Genomic DNA, 17,360 nt, shown 5'->3' on the forward strand with positions numbered 1-17,360 from the left:
ATGCAGTGGATTTTCTATTGCTGGTGCTCAGTCCCACGGGCCCCCCAACACCACCCTCCCCTCCCCCACGCATACACCCGTTGTCTGCACTTCAGAAATTTGAACTGGGGACCCTCGAGGGGGTTTACTGGGAGGGTGGGGGTAGGCTGGGCGGGAGGGGCTCCCTCTTTTTCAGAGCGTATGAAATTGTGAAGGTATATTGTGGCAGGTCCCCAAGCGGTCTTTTCTAATACCTGAGTTTCTGGCGAAGCTGGAAATTACCAGCGGCTCCCCCGAGGGACGGCTTTATCCACACCAGGAAGGGGAGCAGAACTCAGTGGGGAGGTTACTTAATGCATGGCTGAAATAAAAGAATTTCTGAGAGACAGAGGCTGAAAAGCTAGCTTTTTTTTTCTTCTTACCCCCCCTCCCGTTCCCTCTCCCTCTCTCTCTTTTCCTCCCCAGTAGTATAGTTTACTACTCTCTGCCTTCTCTTGAAGGGTTCTAGTTTAATAAACTTTCAGAGGATCCTGCTGGTGCAGACAGCTAGACAAATACCCTTGTGTGTTCTCTTTTGTCGGAGATACAGCTTTTTGTTATGTTCTTGCAAATTTGATTTCTCCCTCTGTCTTTCGTTTTCTCCGCCGCCCTCTGTCTCTCTCCCTTTCTGCATTTGTCTTCATCTCCCTCGTCCTCCTCCTCTTGCTTTCTGTCTCCCTCCTCGACACACACAAACACGCATACACACTGCACACACACTGCACACACAAAGTCAAACTCTGTCTCTTGTGGTTGAGTTTATTGTTTGGTCTGTCTCTTCGTTCTCCCCCTCTGTGCTCCCTTTTGTTTTCTGTATGTTTTGTTGTATTGTGCAGAGAGGCTGAGATGCAGATAGAATGCAGACAGTTTGCCCTGGGTGAAGAGAGCGCACGAGCACCCTTGGTATCTATTTAAAAAAACACATTCATCTATTTACACAAATGTATAAAAGTCTACCTACTTTTAAGCACAGAACACACAGTGTTTTTCCATCAAAAGGATTTAATGAGTAATGTTTGGGGGCAATTTATCCAGCCCTCTACATGGCCTTATTTTCTATTTACTATATGCTAGGATGCCCTTTTCCTTAGTAATCAGCACCTGCGTCTAATGTGCATGGATCATTAATCTTGCCTTGTTCATAACCTGAAAAAAAACAACATGAAATCTCATCCCTTGTATGTAATGCCGCTCTCTTTCTTTCTTCCTCCCTCTCTCTCACTCCCCTTCTACTGTTGGTAAATAATTCAACCTTTTCCCTGTAACAAGTGCTGGCCTTAATAGGGAGCAGTACCTGTAGTTGGGATAAACAAGGCAGCAGGCTTCAGCAGTGAAACAGAGGGATTTGGGCTTCATGAGGGCAGAGGAATAAGTCGTTTCCTTCTGAAAGGCAGAGCAGACTGGCTGACATTAATTAAACCCTATAGGATAAAGGTTATCTGAGGCCCAGCAAAACGAAGACCATGCATGCGGGATGTTATGTCTGCCGAATCCTAATCAAGACTTCTTATTAGATGGGACATGTGTGAGCACAGGCATGTGTAACAAGTTTGGTATGTTTGTGGCATTATGTCACAAAACCTCTCTCTCTGTCTGTGTGTGTCTCTCTCAGGGTTTTTTTTGATGTGAATTAGTGACGTTTCATCCAATAGTAGAAATTCTACTCACTCAATCAATATTTTTTTTATTTCTACCGTGATAAATCACAACAAAAATGATCTCATGATGCTCCATGAATAGAGCAGGTTTAGATCATACCCTTTGTAGCAATGTTTGTAGCATTGAGGTAGTTCAAAGTTCAGATCACACAGACTAAGTTCATGGTCAAAAAATGAACTGGTACATGTTAATGTGTTTTAAGCTGCACCTAAATTCCTCCTCAGTAGAGCGGAAGAACCTCGTACACTTCAATCCTTCACCCTCAATCACTGACATATCCTAAACTAAATTAATTATTGTACTCTACCATAGAATCATGAAAAGATATTCAGTTTTCAATCCAAGAAAATCCCAATTAAACAACGGAAAAATCTGCAGCTTTGAAAACGTAGAATCGCACACATAACTACTATCTGTTGGCTGAATATTTAGCTAAAGGTTCCGACTTGAAATACACAGGGGAAATCTGGTTTGTAAAAGACAATATGGTTGAGATGGTATATACATCTCCTAAATTAAAACAGTGAAGGTTAAAGAAACATTGTACAAACAAACAAAAGTTGAATTGTTCTCCATTCTCAAAAAGCTACACCTTTCTAAGTTCTTGCCCGTTGGGATCTGTCCTGATTCATTTGTAAAACCCCTGCAAAGTTCACAAGAGGTGGCTTTACCAAGACTGATAGCTACATCTGAATTGCTAGCAGTGTAAGCCAAGCCGAAAGCCTGCAAGGTGCCGTAAATCCAACTTTGGCTGCCATCAGTGCTTGGTAACTCTTGAGACTGCCTGCAATCCTCTAGGAATAACAACTACGCTTACGTTCCCCCTCGTGAGTAGTAAATTGAGCCATTCAGTTCACCGTTTACCACAACATGAGCAGGGTCAATGAATGTGTTCATTTTAGCATGTTCATGCAAAGCACTGCTTTGTAGTGCTATTTTCAAAGACCCAACATTAATCAAGCATTGAGCAAGCACCAAGTGGAACAGGAACCTCCCTTTAGCAGGCAGAAGCCTTGAGCAGAACCAGACTCACTGGTTCACAGTCATCTGCTGTAACTGGAAGAGCTGGATTCTGAGTAGTTCTTGGATAAAAAAAAAGAACATCTCTGCTATGTTTTTGGTGTTGTACACAAAGTAAAAGCACTGAGCCCACTTTCTAGAGACTTCCCTGTGAAAGTATTGGGATGCCCAGCATACACTGCAATGGGAGGTGTGCCTCCTCTCCGGATATCCTCCTATGGTTCACCTGTGACTGAGTCACCTGACCCGAGCTTCAGCATGGTGCTCCGGTGCCAGGGCTTATGTTTTACAAATTACCCAAGGGGGGTTGCGCACCAACTCTGCGTTAGTATTTCCTCCCTGTTGTATGCATAGTGCGTGGGATTATAGTCCCAAAGTCCAACTCCTCCCTCAGGCGATGAACCGCTGCAGAGATGGCACTCACCTCACTAACCTTGGACAGCTGAGGAAAATATAAAGAAAGAAAGAGAGAAACTCTTTTCAAATTTGTATCTTCTTGTTTTGCGCTGAGTGTTTCCAGGATAAAGAAAAGTAAGATCAGCACAGACCCCGTAACCTGTTGTAATCCTTGAATATGTCTTTGTCTCTCTTATTCCTCCTGACCTGGCGACTTATTTGCATGCCAAATGTAATTAAAGGTCACCTTATTGCTAATATTCTCCTGATATTTGAAGTAGCCGTGTAAGATAGCCACCCCAGGAGCTCGGGAGGACACAGGTTTTATATTACCTTCTCATTGTGTGCTGTCTCTATATTAGTCAAACAGTAACACTGGCTCTTTCACAGCTACAGCGTAACAGTAATGTCTTCTCCTTTCATATACAGATAAAGGCTGATGTCCTCTCGTCTACAACAGCCCAGTGAAAAGTAATTAGCTGATATGGATGGTGCTGTCAGAGATAACTGATATTGGGGGAATATTACATTCACTCTCTCCAATGATGATCCCTGAAATGGGTTCATCAGTAAGCTGCACATTCAGATAGATGTGAGATTAGCACATATAAGGAGGAAAACTCCTTATTGCTGCAGAAGAGTTGAATATTCTCAGATATGAAGATACTGCTACAAAATAGCCAATCTAAAAACAAGTAAAGATTTAACTTTAATAATACATAACGTATTGAAATAGATCTATTCATTAGATGGGGTTTAAAAAAAACAGCGTATAGGACGCTCATAGAGTTTTTTCCCTCTAATTTGCTTGTTTTGAATTTGTGGTAATTCATATGGGAGAGCTGGTTAGACTCATAAATAGCCTTACAGGTGTTTGGGTGTAAGTAAGTGGCTACTATAAGCCAAGCAGTGCTGGGTCTTAGTAAAAAAGGAGGAGCAGAATTATCCTTTGAGGTGCTGTAGTCAGAGGCGAATATTCAAGGATAAGATAAACCTCAATAATCTAATAAGATACATTTTAAGGATTCTTCTATTCTGACCCTGAAAGTTTTTTTGCAAAGTACATCAGCATGCAAACTTTTAGCAAAAACAATCTGAGGGAAACTTTTTTTCAGCTGATAAATAGATAAACAGGAATAAATCAATGTGAAGTGATGAATGAATAAGTAAAATGCCCTGTAGTCATTTGTCTGGTTGTATTCAGGCCCCATATTCCAACCCTGTTCAGCAAATGAAGATGAGGGTGAGGGCAGCAAAGGAGCTGCTTCATTTGGTGAGGCATGTATGTGTGCGTGTGTGTGTGTGCCTACGCGTGTGTGTTTTCCTAATACTTAGTCGTATTAAGATATGATGATGAGCTGCCTGGATACCAGCAGAAAACAATGGAAGAGGAAACAAAGCAAACCCCTAAATCTGTCTGCCATTTGCGCTCACATACTGTACACACATGTCATGAGTATTCTGGCACAGTTACTGGGCCAGGGAAGTGCTGGTCTGGGGCCTGGCCCATTCTCCAGAGACACCCCCCCCAACACACACACACACACACACACACACACTCCCCTCCACCTCTCTCCCTCGCCTCCCTCCCTCCTCACCGCCCCCTTCCCCCTTCCTGTGCAGTCTGTGGACACAGTCTGAGGCGACAAGGTTGCACAACAGCTCGCAAAAAAATCTCCACTTTACAAACATGATGATAAAAAACAGCCTGCCATTAAGAATTGGTTTAAGAGGAAAAAATAATTAGGAGGACTGTGATAATTGTGTCAAGAGGGAGCTAGATCAGACGAATTATGGGGAGAACCAGAAAATCTTGCCGTGGCTTTGTTACTTTGCTGTTGGTTCATTTCGACATTGATCCACCCTTCCATCTGTCATCCTTTTCCTCTGCTCCTTCGTCAACTCTCCATTTCTTTCTCTCTTTCTTTCCCCCTTTTTCTTGGATTGAAGAGTGGAGGAGCTTTCTGGCTTTAACAGAGAGGGGATGAAGATGTTTATTCATCTGGAGGGTATTAGAGCCATGATTAAGGAGAGGAGGGAGCAGTGAGGCTGATGCGACGTCTGCATCGCTCGTTCATGGGCCTGCCTGCGGGATTCTAGCCAACGCACCAGGAAAACAAGAAATGAAGAAGAATGAAAAAAAAACTTGTAGTGAAATCCGATTCTCTCGGGAAAGGACAGAAGTTTGAATTTTAGCCGTCTCGCTCGCCCTTCTCATTCTCAGTCTCACTCCCTGTCCTCACAGCTAAGCTAATTATTAATGAATGCGGTTTCTGTTGAACCTTGGAGAGGTGTCAGCGCTGCAGTCACAGAGGGTTAAGAAATCTTGACATTTAAGACAGGGATGCATGAAAATACATCGTCTTGCTTGAGTTGATGCTTGTTTTTCTTCCCCTCCCGCTCTCTCTCTCCCTCCAAGATGCATGTTTTCTTCTCTCTCCTGGGCTGTCTGCTGTTGTTTTACCACTGACAAGCCGGGATGGCGTTGAGGAGATATCAAATAGAGCCAGAGCGTATTAATCAGGGGAAGCAGAGGGCACGGGTCAAGAGGCAGGGTCAGGATTTTCTGATAATGCTAATGCTAAAGCTAACACAAAAATCGGCGAGTGATTTTCCGTCTTTTGCAGAGAGAACAGAGGAGGTGTTGATATAAGACTTTTTATGGGCATTTGGCACACCAACTGCCCTTTTTCAAAATATTCCCAGTGCACCCAAATGTGGATCCAAATGTCTGAAGTTCTCCTTAAAAAGTGAAATAATTTTTATTTGATGTCTAGCCCAAGTTTTATGGGTCACAATGAGTTAGCTTGATTAAAAAAAGTTGGACACCATTTTTTCCAAATTCACAGTGTGCTGCGCTCGGTTTTAGGTAATGGATAGCGCCTCTTGGAACTTGCAGAGCAAACCCTATTTTAATGAAGCAACCATACAGTAACTCAGCATATTTCTGTACGCACAACAATTTTTTTCCTCTCCTCGATGATGGCATAAATCACGTTTTGGTGGGTAACTAAGAGCATCCAAATAACCTCTCACACAGTAAGGACATCTTAATCGAGTAGTTACATCTTACTGTACAGTGCTGCAGCATCTCTCACAGCAGCTGATTGACTGACTGACTTGCTAGTTGAAGTGTCCACTGGGTTCTGCGCCTGGTCTGCCGCAGTGTTAGGGGAGCAACATACACACACTGACACATACAGGCTCCCTTGCCTCTTGAAGCCCAGCCCAGCTCTGTCCCGCCTGGCCCAGCGCTCCCTCAGAGCCAGTGCAGTGAGGCAGGCGGTGAAGGGGCATGCTGGGGGACAGACTGTCGTCCTCCTCTCTTCCCCCTGGGAGGCTCACTGTGGCTGCTGGTCCAGCCAAGACCTGGGGAACAGCCTCCTTCCTGTTTGTGCTGTAGTCTACCTGAAGTGGTCAAGCGTCCTTCCTCTCCACACCAGCAGCCGCTCTGTCCTGCAGGAGATGACACCATCACCACCAACGCTCTCCCACACACATACCGCTCCCCCTGCATCCTGAACACAGCTCTGACCAGCTTGCTTTGCAGGAGGTTTAGATCACAACTCTGCCAGAGTTTTATATGTCAGCTTGTTTTTCATACAAATGACATACTGACCACTTCAAGTATCTCCCCAGTGTATGTGACAGCTCCAACATGATGGTATTTATGCAACCCTCATACATTCATTTATAATGCAGAAGCTCTATGCTCTGTGTCATGGAGGTAATGACATGCACACTGCGAAGTGTATTTTGCTTCCAGTGTAATTTCCTTTTAATAATTCAAACACTTCAAATCAAGTAAAATACAACTGAAACAATAAAACATCAACATTAGCCCTTGAGCCCCCCACTGCACCCTGAATAGTAACCTGTAATGAACCTCAAATTCACCTGTCTTGAATAATGGTGTAATTAAATTTCTCTCTTTTCGTGTTCCCTCATATTAGTTTCGTTTTTTTGTCTTTTGAACAAAAGACTTAATTCTAAAAGCAGCAAGATGAAGCACTCATGACAATTTAATTTCTTGTTAACCCTTTGCTTCCCTCACAATGAAATACAAAAGGGGCAGGAGGCAGGGCCAAATACATTTATACAAGACCACCTTCTACACGTGTTTTAAATGATCGTTTTTATTTGAGGCCTTTATTCCAATGAAATAATAATATTTCAACAACAGTAGAGCATGTTATTCACAAGCATGGACATTTAGATTGATGAAAAGATTAATCTGCTTTTTTTTTAAACCCCAAACTGGGAAATTGTGGCAATATCTGGCACATGATTTGTTTAAATGTGTTGCTGACCTCAGTAGCCTCATGGTAACAGAATGCAAAAAAGATAGCAACAAGTCATCTGTGGCATGCTTTTAGAGTTCAAACTCTGCAGTTATGGCCTGTTGCATGATGCACATTTTCCCAGAATAAAATGAATCTCAATCTGCATAAACATTCCTCAATTCGGAGGCATTATTTTGAAAATAAATGTTATTGATTATCATCATTAGAGCAGATTTTAGTTTGTGAAAAGACATCAGTGCAGCAGGAGCATCTCTGTGATAAGTAATGAAACTCCACTTCTCATTGTGTCTCACTATCATGGAAAGAAAAAGCCCAGTAAAGGATGACTGGCCGCCCTACTTTCCCTCCTCTGGCCCTCCATTTGTCTAACTTTCCTGGGACGCCACTGGGGCACTGTGATTTCTGGGACAGTGACCAAGTGCTCCTGTCTGAGCTGGGGGACGTGGGTAATGTGGACAAAGTAGTTGACAGTTTGCCGCTTCCCCATGGTTGAGAGACAGAGCCATGAGGGCCAAAATAATGGACACGCAGACCACAGAGTCAGGACAGTGCTTGATGTTCCAGCTCTTGGTGTCAGGCCCCTGTGTGAAAAGATCCCCATTGACTGCAGTTCCCTTCAATGCACACACACACACACACACACACACACACACACACACACACACACACACACACACACACACACACACACACACACACACACACACACACACACACACACACACACACACACAATCAATCCAAGTGTGTGTGGAGAAGTGTGCATGATCTCGCTGCTAAGGCACTGATGAAACCCCGGGAAGTGAATCCTTATTTCATGTACTGTTTTTCTACCTCTGTTCGGTAAAAGATAGAATCCTTGTATGCCGCTGCTGCTCCAGTCGTCTCACACAACCCCTCCCTCTCATCCTCTAGCATAGTGGATTTGATTGATCTGTAGCACGGGGGGGCAGGGACCTGACATTTCTCAGTGATGTGTAAAAAACATATTGTGTTTGCTCAGAAAAAAAACGAGGAGAAGAGAGAGGCAGCATGAGTATAAACACTACACACACACACACCCACACACACATACAGAAAAGACTATATCTGAGGTTGAGTATCTGACGATAAATTGTAGCTCTGTTAAACATTGCTACTCTTGCTAATTTGTGTGTGTTAAAGAGCCGCATGGTGCAAAATAAGCCACGTTTAGCCACCTGGCCCTTTTTTTGTCAGCTACCGGGAATTATCAGTGTTTCATTTTGACTGGATTTGATGTCTTAAAACAGAGATGTAGCAGGACTACTGTGAGCAAAGCCCAGCACTGGGCCTTGTCCAATAGCTCGGTGTCCTCTGAGCTCTCTGGCCTGAATCAACTGAGTGATTTGTTCATCTGACTGGAATTAGTCCCAAAAAATCGACCACTGCTTCCTCTCTCTGTCAGGGAGATTGGAGTCTTCGCTAATGCAGAAAGTTGTCTCACCACCTCCTCTATTAGATCTTAAGTGGTTGTGTCACAAACAGGGCCGTACATGATAGCGCGTTGTTCAGACACACATCACTATTTGGGCATCAGAACAGAGAAAGCGTGGAGATGACACATGCATTGTCCCCCGGGACAGGCTCACTACTTTTCTGAGTAACTGTAGAAAGAGCCCCTCTCTGAATATGAAGCGGGGTCACAATGTTACATCAGACAAGTTGTCAGCTTTTTGTTTATTCATTGAATCCCCAATCCCCAATGTGCCACAAATACACTCACACAAACACATCTCTTATGACAACCACTACGAACAGATCTCTGCTACAACACACAGGAAGATAAGGTTTGGCGGCTGAAAGCATGGCCATGCTTTGCTTCACTGGAATGGCTTTTGAACAAAGTAGAGCTTGCTATAGAAGCGGCAGATGACTGATAGCAAAAACACTTTTCTGATAAGATAAGGTCCTGGACCTGGATAAGAGTTTGGCTCCCTAAATAGAAGATATGTACTCGCTTGCTGTCAGGCTGCGATAAGCCATCTTGAACTGCTTCCAGGACCTCAGACACAGAGGACCAGGAGCCAACAGTGAGACATTCCCAAACCAAGGTCCCTGGAAGGTTTCAGGGGAGTGTATTACTGAATAAAAACAATAGAATAACAAAAACTGTTCAGAGAGCACTACCTAACATTCAGCTTTTGGAAACGGTTTCCAAATATGTCAAGTTTGTGATTAAATAAGAGTGATAAGAAATATTTGGGCATATTGCCTTTTCACTATTAGAGATAAAGGTGACTTTACAATACTGAAATACGACAGGTCTGTGTGAAAAATGTCATTACCTACTGACAGAAAACATCTGAGAACATCTTTAGCCTTCTAACTGTGCTGTAAATCAAGTACCATATGGAATAAGTAGAACTTAGTCTTTAAGGATATCTATGCATGTGGTCATCAAAAGCCGTTTTGACAATATAGAATAATGGCAACATTTATTGTTCTTTTTATGCCGTATTCAGAGGATAAGATGATGGATGAAGTAGAAAACTAGGAAGAAAGAGTGAAAAATAATACTCATCAGTGAGGACCAGAGCATCTGTACATGGAGTGGACAGTATAGTCACAAGGCAAAACCAGCATTCTAAAGCCCCATACTTTTCACATGGTTATTGATGGTACCTTATTTGCTTATCCCATTTTTGTTATATTCAGTAGGCAGTTAGGTTTCCTCATTTTATTGTCAAAGAAAATGTTCTGCCAAACAAACTGAGTTTCATTGGAAGAACAGTAAGCAATAAAAGTAACTCACCAGATTTTAATATGTCAGATTCTGTTGGAATATTTTATTGATTTTGCTACTGATGAGCTCAACAGTCATTTATTATGGAATCATTCTAGGAATTGCTAACAGAGTGTGTTTGTCTTTAAATAATACGAATGCAATAATTCTTCTCAAATCATGTGCACCTTTTGGCATTTAAAATGAAGAGACAACATGGATTAAAGCCCAAAGGGAAAGCAGTGTCATCAGGAAAATTAATGACCTGCTCTCCAAAAATATATTTATATCTTGCTAATTCTTAAACACATTAATTGCATTAATCAGGACGCTCTTTGGGGGTTTTAAAACTATGCTGCTGTGAAGAGAAATGGCAAACTTACCTGTTCCCAGCATTAAGGATATTATTTGAACAGCAGTATTTACTCTGGGAAAGGGTGCTAAAAATGAACATAGAGGAAGTGGTGCACAAAGAGTAGTTCAGACTGGCTAAGAGGAAACTGAGACCTGCGTGTGAAGGAGGAATTTTAGTGGTTACTGTTGCAGTTCAAGAAAAAAACACACTGATTTATATAAAGCTGTTTTCAAGTTGTTTATAAACTTTATATATATGGATTCCTGGGGCCTGACAGACAAGGCTTTTTTGTTATTTGTAAGTTTTTATATACTGTAGCTTAGGGTTGTATTTATATCTCTAGTAAATATGGCTATGGAACATTTTATGCCATTCCCTATAGAAGCACTCCAAATGAGGTTGTTTTGTTCCATATAGGAGACATTTAAAAAGAAAAAAAGAGGGAGGGGGTAGGGACAGAACTCCCAGAGAGGGACAGGCCTTAAGATGGAGGTCTTCCTCCCAGGACGTGACAGGCTGTTGGCTGGAGGATGCTCAGGAAGGCCTTGGCAGACCAACAAAGACAGCCCTTCAGCTGCAGGGTGTAGTTTTTCAGGCCCCAGCATCCCCTTTGGCAGCAGCACAGAGAGTGCTGGCGTGCACAGGCCCCCGGCCCGAGAGACAGGGAAGTAAGGCCCGCTCTTTTATTTACTCAGGCTGCTGCTGAGGCCTGGGCATTTCTTGTCTGGGTGAAGAAGGAAAAAAACAAGTCTCTCTCTCTCTCTCTTTCCTCTTGAGGTCTCCTGAGGAGGATTGCTCTTTCATCTATAGTTGTTCACACACTTGTTTCGGCCATTGCGCTTCTGTATCTTTGTATTCTATGTGTACATGTATGCCTTCACATACTGTATGTGTGTTTGTTACCTTGAGTTATTGTGCAATGTGTATGCACTTGTGTGTATCTGTGTGTGTGTACTTGAAAGGAAGAGAAAGAGTGAAAGAGTAAAACTGTAGTAAGTTTAAGCATGTTAGACAATTGAACACATTGGAAAGTTTTAACTCTGACTTCACTTCAAATTACACTTCAATCTACTGGGTTTTTTCCAATCTGGTGGCCTACACAAGTCAGATTTTGGCCACTCAAGTCAACACATAGAAACGGATGTCAGTCAATTTGGTATGATTATTTATTGGGTAATAAATAGGTGAAAATTAGAAGCAAATTGATCACAAATTTCATTGTGAAAACTACATTTTTTTTCTTAAACAGAAGCTTTTATAGCATTTCAAGAAATATTAGCAGTTTTTTTTTCATCTTGACATGTCTATTCTACTAAAGCTCAAGCAATGTTTGTGCCTCCCACATCTCCCCCACAGATATGACTTTATGCATGTGTATCATTGGAGTAAAAGCACTAAATAAATAATATATACATCAAGCAAACAAATCAAAAAAATGGAATGAGGTTGTCCTGGCGGCCCAGTAATGTCTCAAGGCAAAGACGTCCTCATTTAAGGCAGTGGAATTTAATTTAGCCTCGCATACAGGCCCATTTATTTGTTTGTTTTATACTATTGTCTCGAAGCCAATATGTTTGACTGTAAGGCATCGGCTGGGGTCATTCTTCTTGCACTGTCTTCTTCTCCTGTACCCTGGGAGGCAGTATGAGAGAGGGCAGATCCGCCCCCTCTGTGGAGGAGGGCATAGCACTGAGTCACCCAGCCTCCCTCAAACCAGAGAGAGATGGAGAGAAAACATTGAGACATGTACGATAGATAAAGCAAGTAAATCAGCAAGGTTTGCTCCTTGAGTGAGATGTGTGTGCGGAGTGGGCGCCTTGCCAGGGGTGGGAGGTTTCCGGGAGGGCCACGGTGTGGAGGTGGGCTCTCAATGTGCCGCTTTCAGCAGTTTGGAGGGGCAAGGGAATGGCCTCCGACCCCATCTGTTTCCTGAAGATAGGCCTGATGGGGGTAAGTGCTCAGAGAGGGCATGATATCCTGACAAAGGGCAGATCTCCCAGCAAAAACAACAGAAAGTGGGGGAGAGAGAGAGAGACTCAGATTTGTCAGCTGTAAGGGAGTACAGAGGTTGGATCCTGGAAAGAGCTTGTGCTTTTCCTCAGTCCCTCTCATAAATCTTTGCAGTTTCCTCTTGTTTTTCCCATTCTAAGTTATGGCCTTTTGACACAGTTTTTTTCTCTGAAGGGGTTGGGATTATGTTGTTTTATTTAGGTAAGGAAGTTCACAGCACTTAGGATTCGGCAGCGGGAAGAAGTGGTCTGTCACCTTTTGAACTTGAGGAAAGTGGTGTTCTGTGTTTTCCATTCATATCGCTGTACAGTGAACCACTGGAATGGAATGTCGGTAAAGAAGATTTGAATAGGGACACATTAAAGTTATTGTAAAACAAATGGGGGCTCCATTGTCAGTTGACTGGTGTTCCTTGATCATTCTCTGCACCTGCTTGTCCTTGAGTGAGATCATTAGCTGCTTGGTTGTCTTCCCCTATCCGTTTCCCTGTCCTCCTTTCCCCCCTCTTACCCCCCCTTTGAATCAGCACGTGGCACATTCATACATTCACTATCACTTGCCTCACGGCTAATCACAGATCTCACTGACAAATATGATAATAATGCTTATTCTATAATCTGATATCTATTGACTGATGTTCTGAAAGGCCTATGTTTCATGAAAATCATCTGTTTTGCTGAGAAGGGTTCCTAAAGGCTATGCATAACCGAGGTCTAAATTGCACATTTAATCTTATTCACTCTTGAGAGCTGCTTTCTTGCTTTTTTTTTCCTCTCTTGTCTTAAGGTCATTTCAAGGGTTCTTGTTTTTCAAATATATTCTAGCAATTGTTCAGGAATAATAGAAATGTTCTAATTTACCTCATGCCGGGCTTACATCCTAAAGTACACAAATTGTCTTGTGTTGGCTTTAAATGTCAGGGAGATTGTGTTTTGAGTCACAGTGGGCTAAGCCATTACACGGCCACATACAAGGTTAATTGTAGTAGAAGTATTTCCACTTATTCTGCTCCCTAATTATACTTTAAATTGCATATTCAAATGTAACTTTCCAGATAACACCTAACGAGAGGTATTGTTTCTGCTGAAGAAAAAATTGTCTAACTTGCAAAGACTTTTGATTTCATGCACCACATCCTTATAATTACTATGACAAATAACACCACAGTGGCCCACCTTTTCTTCTCAGAAGAGTGAGACAAATGAGTTGCTAATATAGTCTTATAAAACACCTCTCTAACCCACTCGCTTCTTCTCTCTCCATCTTTTCCCTCCTGACTTGCCCTTAAAACCCTCTTTCCTCTCTTTTCCCTCTTTCTGTCTCCTTGTCCAGACGGTGCTGATCTAGAGGATGACCCATCGTGTTCATGGCCGGCATCATCTCCCTCCAGTAAGGATCAGACTTCTCCAGGACACTGTGAGGACTATGATTTTGGCGAAGATGAAGGAGGCCCTGGCCTGCCATACCCATGTCAGTTCTGTGACAAGTCCTTCAGCCGCCTAAGCTTCCTCAAGCGTCACGAACAGAGCCACGGCGACAAGCTACCTTTCAGCTGTACCTTTTGCAGCCGGCTGTTCAAGCACAAGCGCAGCCGAGATCGACACGTGAAGCTACACACCGGGGATAAAAAGTACCACTGTGGGGAGTGTGACTCTGCCTTCTCCCGCAGCGATCACCTCAAAATCCACATGAAAACTCACGCCTCTAACAAACCCCACAAGTGCCCTGTGTGCCGCCGAGGCTTCCTTTCCTCCAGCTCTCTCCACGGCCACATGCAAGTACATGAAAGGGGCAAAGATGGCAGTGGTTCAGGCCTTTCTAGAGCTGACGAATGGAAACTGAAAGAAACTCGCAAATGCAGCCGTTGTGAGGAGGGCTTTGATGTCCCAGAGGACCTCCAAAGGCACATTGCTGAGTGCCATCCTGAGTGCTCTCCATCAGAGGATGGAGGCCTGGGTGCCACCCTGCAGTGCATCTACTGCCATGAGCCCTTCAGTGATGAGGGCACCCTGCTGACTCACATCGACCAGGCCCACAGCCGAGACAGGAAGGGCCACACCTGTGCTATCTGCTCTGAGCACTTTCTGTCCGTTGAGGACCTCTACGCTCACATGGACATTCACCAACTCCCAGAATCTAGTAACCACAGTAACAGTCCTTCCTTGCTGACTGTTGGCTACACCTCAGTCTCTAGCACCACTCCTGACTCAAACCTCTCTGTTGACAGCTCCACAATGGTGGAAACGGCGCCACCTGTCCCCAAGACAAGGGGGAGGAGAAAGAGGGCTGCTCAGAACACTTCAGACATGGGGGGGCGTTCCTCCAAACAGCCCAAAGTCTCGTACAGTTGCATCTACTGCAACAAGCAAGTGTTCTCCAGTTTGGCTGTGCTCCAAATTCACCTGCGAACCATGCATCTGGACAAGCCAGAGCAGGCTCATACCTGCCAGTTTTGTTTGGAGGTTCTTCCCTCGTTACTGAATCTAAATGAACATCTTAAGCAGGTCCACAATGCAGAAGACCATGCTGCACTGTTGGTCAGCTTGCCTGATGCACTCCTTCAGTGTAACTTCTGCCCAGAGGTATTGAGCGACCTCAATGCTCTGCAGGAACACATTCGCTGCTCCCATGGCTTCCCCAGTCCTGTAGCCAAGGAGAGCAATGCCTTCTTCTGCCCCCAGTGTTTCATGGGGTTCTTGACAGAAGCAACTTTAGAGGAGCATGTCCGTCAGACCCACTGTGATGGGGGAAGCCTGCGCTTTGACTCCCCCTTGGCTGTAACTCCCAAGGAGTCTATAGTGGAGGTATACTCCTGTTCTTACTGCACCAACTCTCCCATATTCAACAGTGTTTTGAAGCTCAACAAGCACATCAAGGAGAATCACAAGAACATCCCACTGGCACTGAACTACATAAACAATGGAAAGAAATCCCTACGCACTCTCAGCCCCTCTTCGCCAATATCGGTGGAACAAACTGCCATGCTTAAACAAAGCAGCGCAGTCTCACGCAACTGCAGCGAGTTCATATGTAACCAGTGTGGAGCCAAGTACACCAGCTTAGACCTTTTTCAGACTCACCTAAAAACTCATCTAGATGGCTTGCAGCCTCAACTAACATGCCCACAATGCAACAAAGAGTTCCCCAACCAAGAGTCCCTGCTGAAGCACGTTACAATTCACTTCACTATTACCTCCACGTATTACATCTGTGAAAGCTGTGACAAGCAGTTTACTTCGGTGGATGACCTGCAGAAGCACTTACTGGACATGCATACCTTTGTGTTCTTTCGTTGCACTTTGTGTCAAGAGGTGTTTGACTCAAAGGTGTCTACCCAGCTCCACTTGGCTGTAAAGCATAGCAATGAGAAAAAAGTGTATCGCTGCACATCCTGCAACTGGGACTTCAGGCACGAGACTGACCTACAACTACATGTCAAGCACAGTCATCTGGAAAACCAGGGCCGTGCCCATCGCTGCATTTTTTGTGGGGAGTCTTTTGGCACAGAGGTGGAACTGCAATGCCACATCACAACCCACAGCAAGAAGTATAACTGTCGCTTCTGCAGTAAAGCCTTTCATGCCATTGTCCTTTTAGAGAAGCATTTGAGGGAGAAACACTGTGTGTTTGATGGAAAGACACAGAACTGTGGTGCCAATGGCTCTACTGTCAGTGGTGGAGATGGCCAGACGAAAGACGATGTTGAGCTTCAAAGTCTCATAACTAACAGTCATGGTCCAGGGGCACCAGTAGTATCTGTAGTAGAGTCCCATAACAGCCATGATGGAAGTGAGGAAGAGGTGGACACTGCAGATCCCATGTATGGGTGTGACATCTGCGGGGCATCTTACACCATGGATTCACTCCTAACCAACCACCAGTTGAGGGACCACAATATTCGCCCTGGTGAGAGCGCCATGGTAAAGAGGAAAGCTGAAATGATCAAGGGTAACCACAAGTGCAATGTCTGCTCCCGCACCTTCTTTTCTGAGCCTGGGCTGAGGGAGCATATGCAGACCCATCTTGGGCCTGTCAAACACTACATGTGTCCCATCTGTGGGGAGCGCTTCCCTTCCTTGCTCACCCTGACTGAGCACAAGGTCACTCATAGCAAAAGCCTGGACACAGGCAGCTGCCGCATTTGTAAGATGCCCCTGCAGAGTGAAGAGGACTTCCTTGAGCACTGCCAAATGCACCCTGACCTGAGGAACTCCCTAACAGGTTTCCGCTGTGTAGTGTGCATGCAGACAGTCACATCGACATTGGAGCTCAAGATCCATGGTACCTTCCACATGCAAAAGACAGGCACTTTGACCAGCAACCATCCCGTTGGCCGCAGTCATGTTATCTCTCACAACCAGCCGCAACTCCATATCCAGAAATTCTTCAAGTGTGCTTCTTGCTTGAAAGATTTCCGGTCCAAACAAGACTTGGTGAAGCTGGACATCAACGGACTGCCTTATGGCCTCTGTGCATCCTGCGTGTCAGCGGCGGGCTCCAAGAGCTCAAGCCCAACAGTGAATGGAGGAAGGCAACAGCAGCAGGGCGGGGCCAGCACTCCAGCGACAAATACAGCCACATGGGTCCAGGGCGAGAGTCTCAGCCCTGGAGACGCGAAAGGCAAGATCGTCTCTTCATCCTCCTCATCCTCTTCCACATCCTCATCATCAGCTGCCAAGACACGGTGCTCCAGCTGCAATGTGAAGTTTGAGTCTGAAGCTGAGCTGCAAAACCACGTCCAGACAGTACACCGGGAACAGGCTGGGGACAGCAACAGCGGGCATCTCAAGACCCCACAGGTGTCCCCCATGCCCAGAGCCAGCCCCTCACAAACTGAAGAGGTATTGTTGATTGG

General features: G+C 44.4%; 1 protein-coding gene across 16 annotated transcripts in view; it reads left to right on the forward strand.

Moving 5' to 3' along the window:
* Positions 1-17,360, forward strand: part of LOC117826867 (zinc finger protein 521) — a 97,356-nt gene that overhangs the window by 33,128 nt on the left and 46,868 nt on the right. For all 16 annotated transcript variants that reach the window (XM_034703260.1, XM_034703258.1, XM_034703251.1 and 13 more), the window contains one exon: positions 13,838-17,346. In XM_034703260.1, coding sequence (XP_034559151.1) covers positions 14,194-17,346 — 3,153 coding nt within the window. In that variant the 5' untranslated portion in view covers positions 13,838-14,193. The remainder of the gene's footprint in view (positions 1-13,837; positions 17,347-17,360) is intronic.

Source organism: Notolabrus celidotus, chromosome 15 (genome assembly GCF_009762535.1).
Source record: "Notolabrus celidotus isolate fNotCel1 chromosome 15, fNotCel1.pri, whole genome shotgun sequence".
NCBI classification, from domain to species: domain Eukaryota; kingdom Metazoa; phylum Chordata; class Actinopteri; order Labriformes; family Labridae; genus Notolabrus; species Notolabrus celidotus.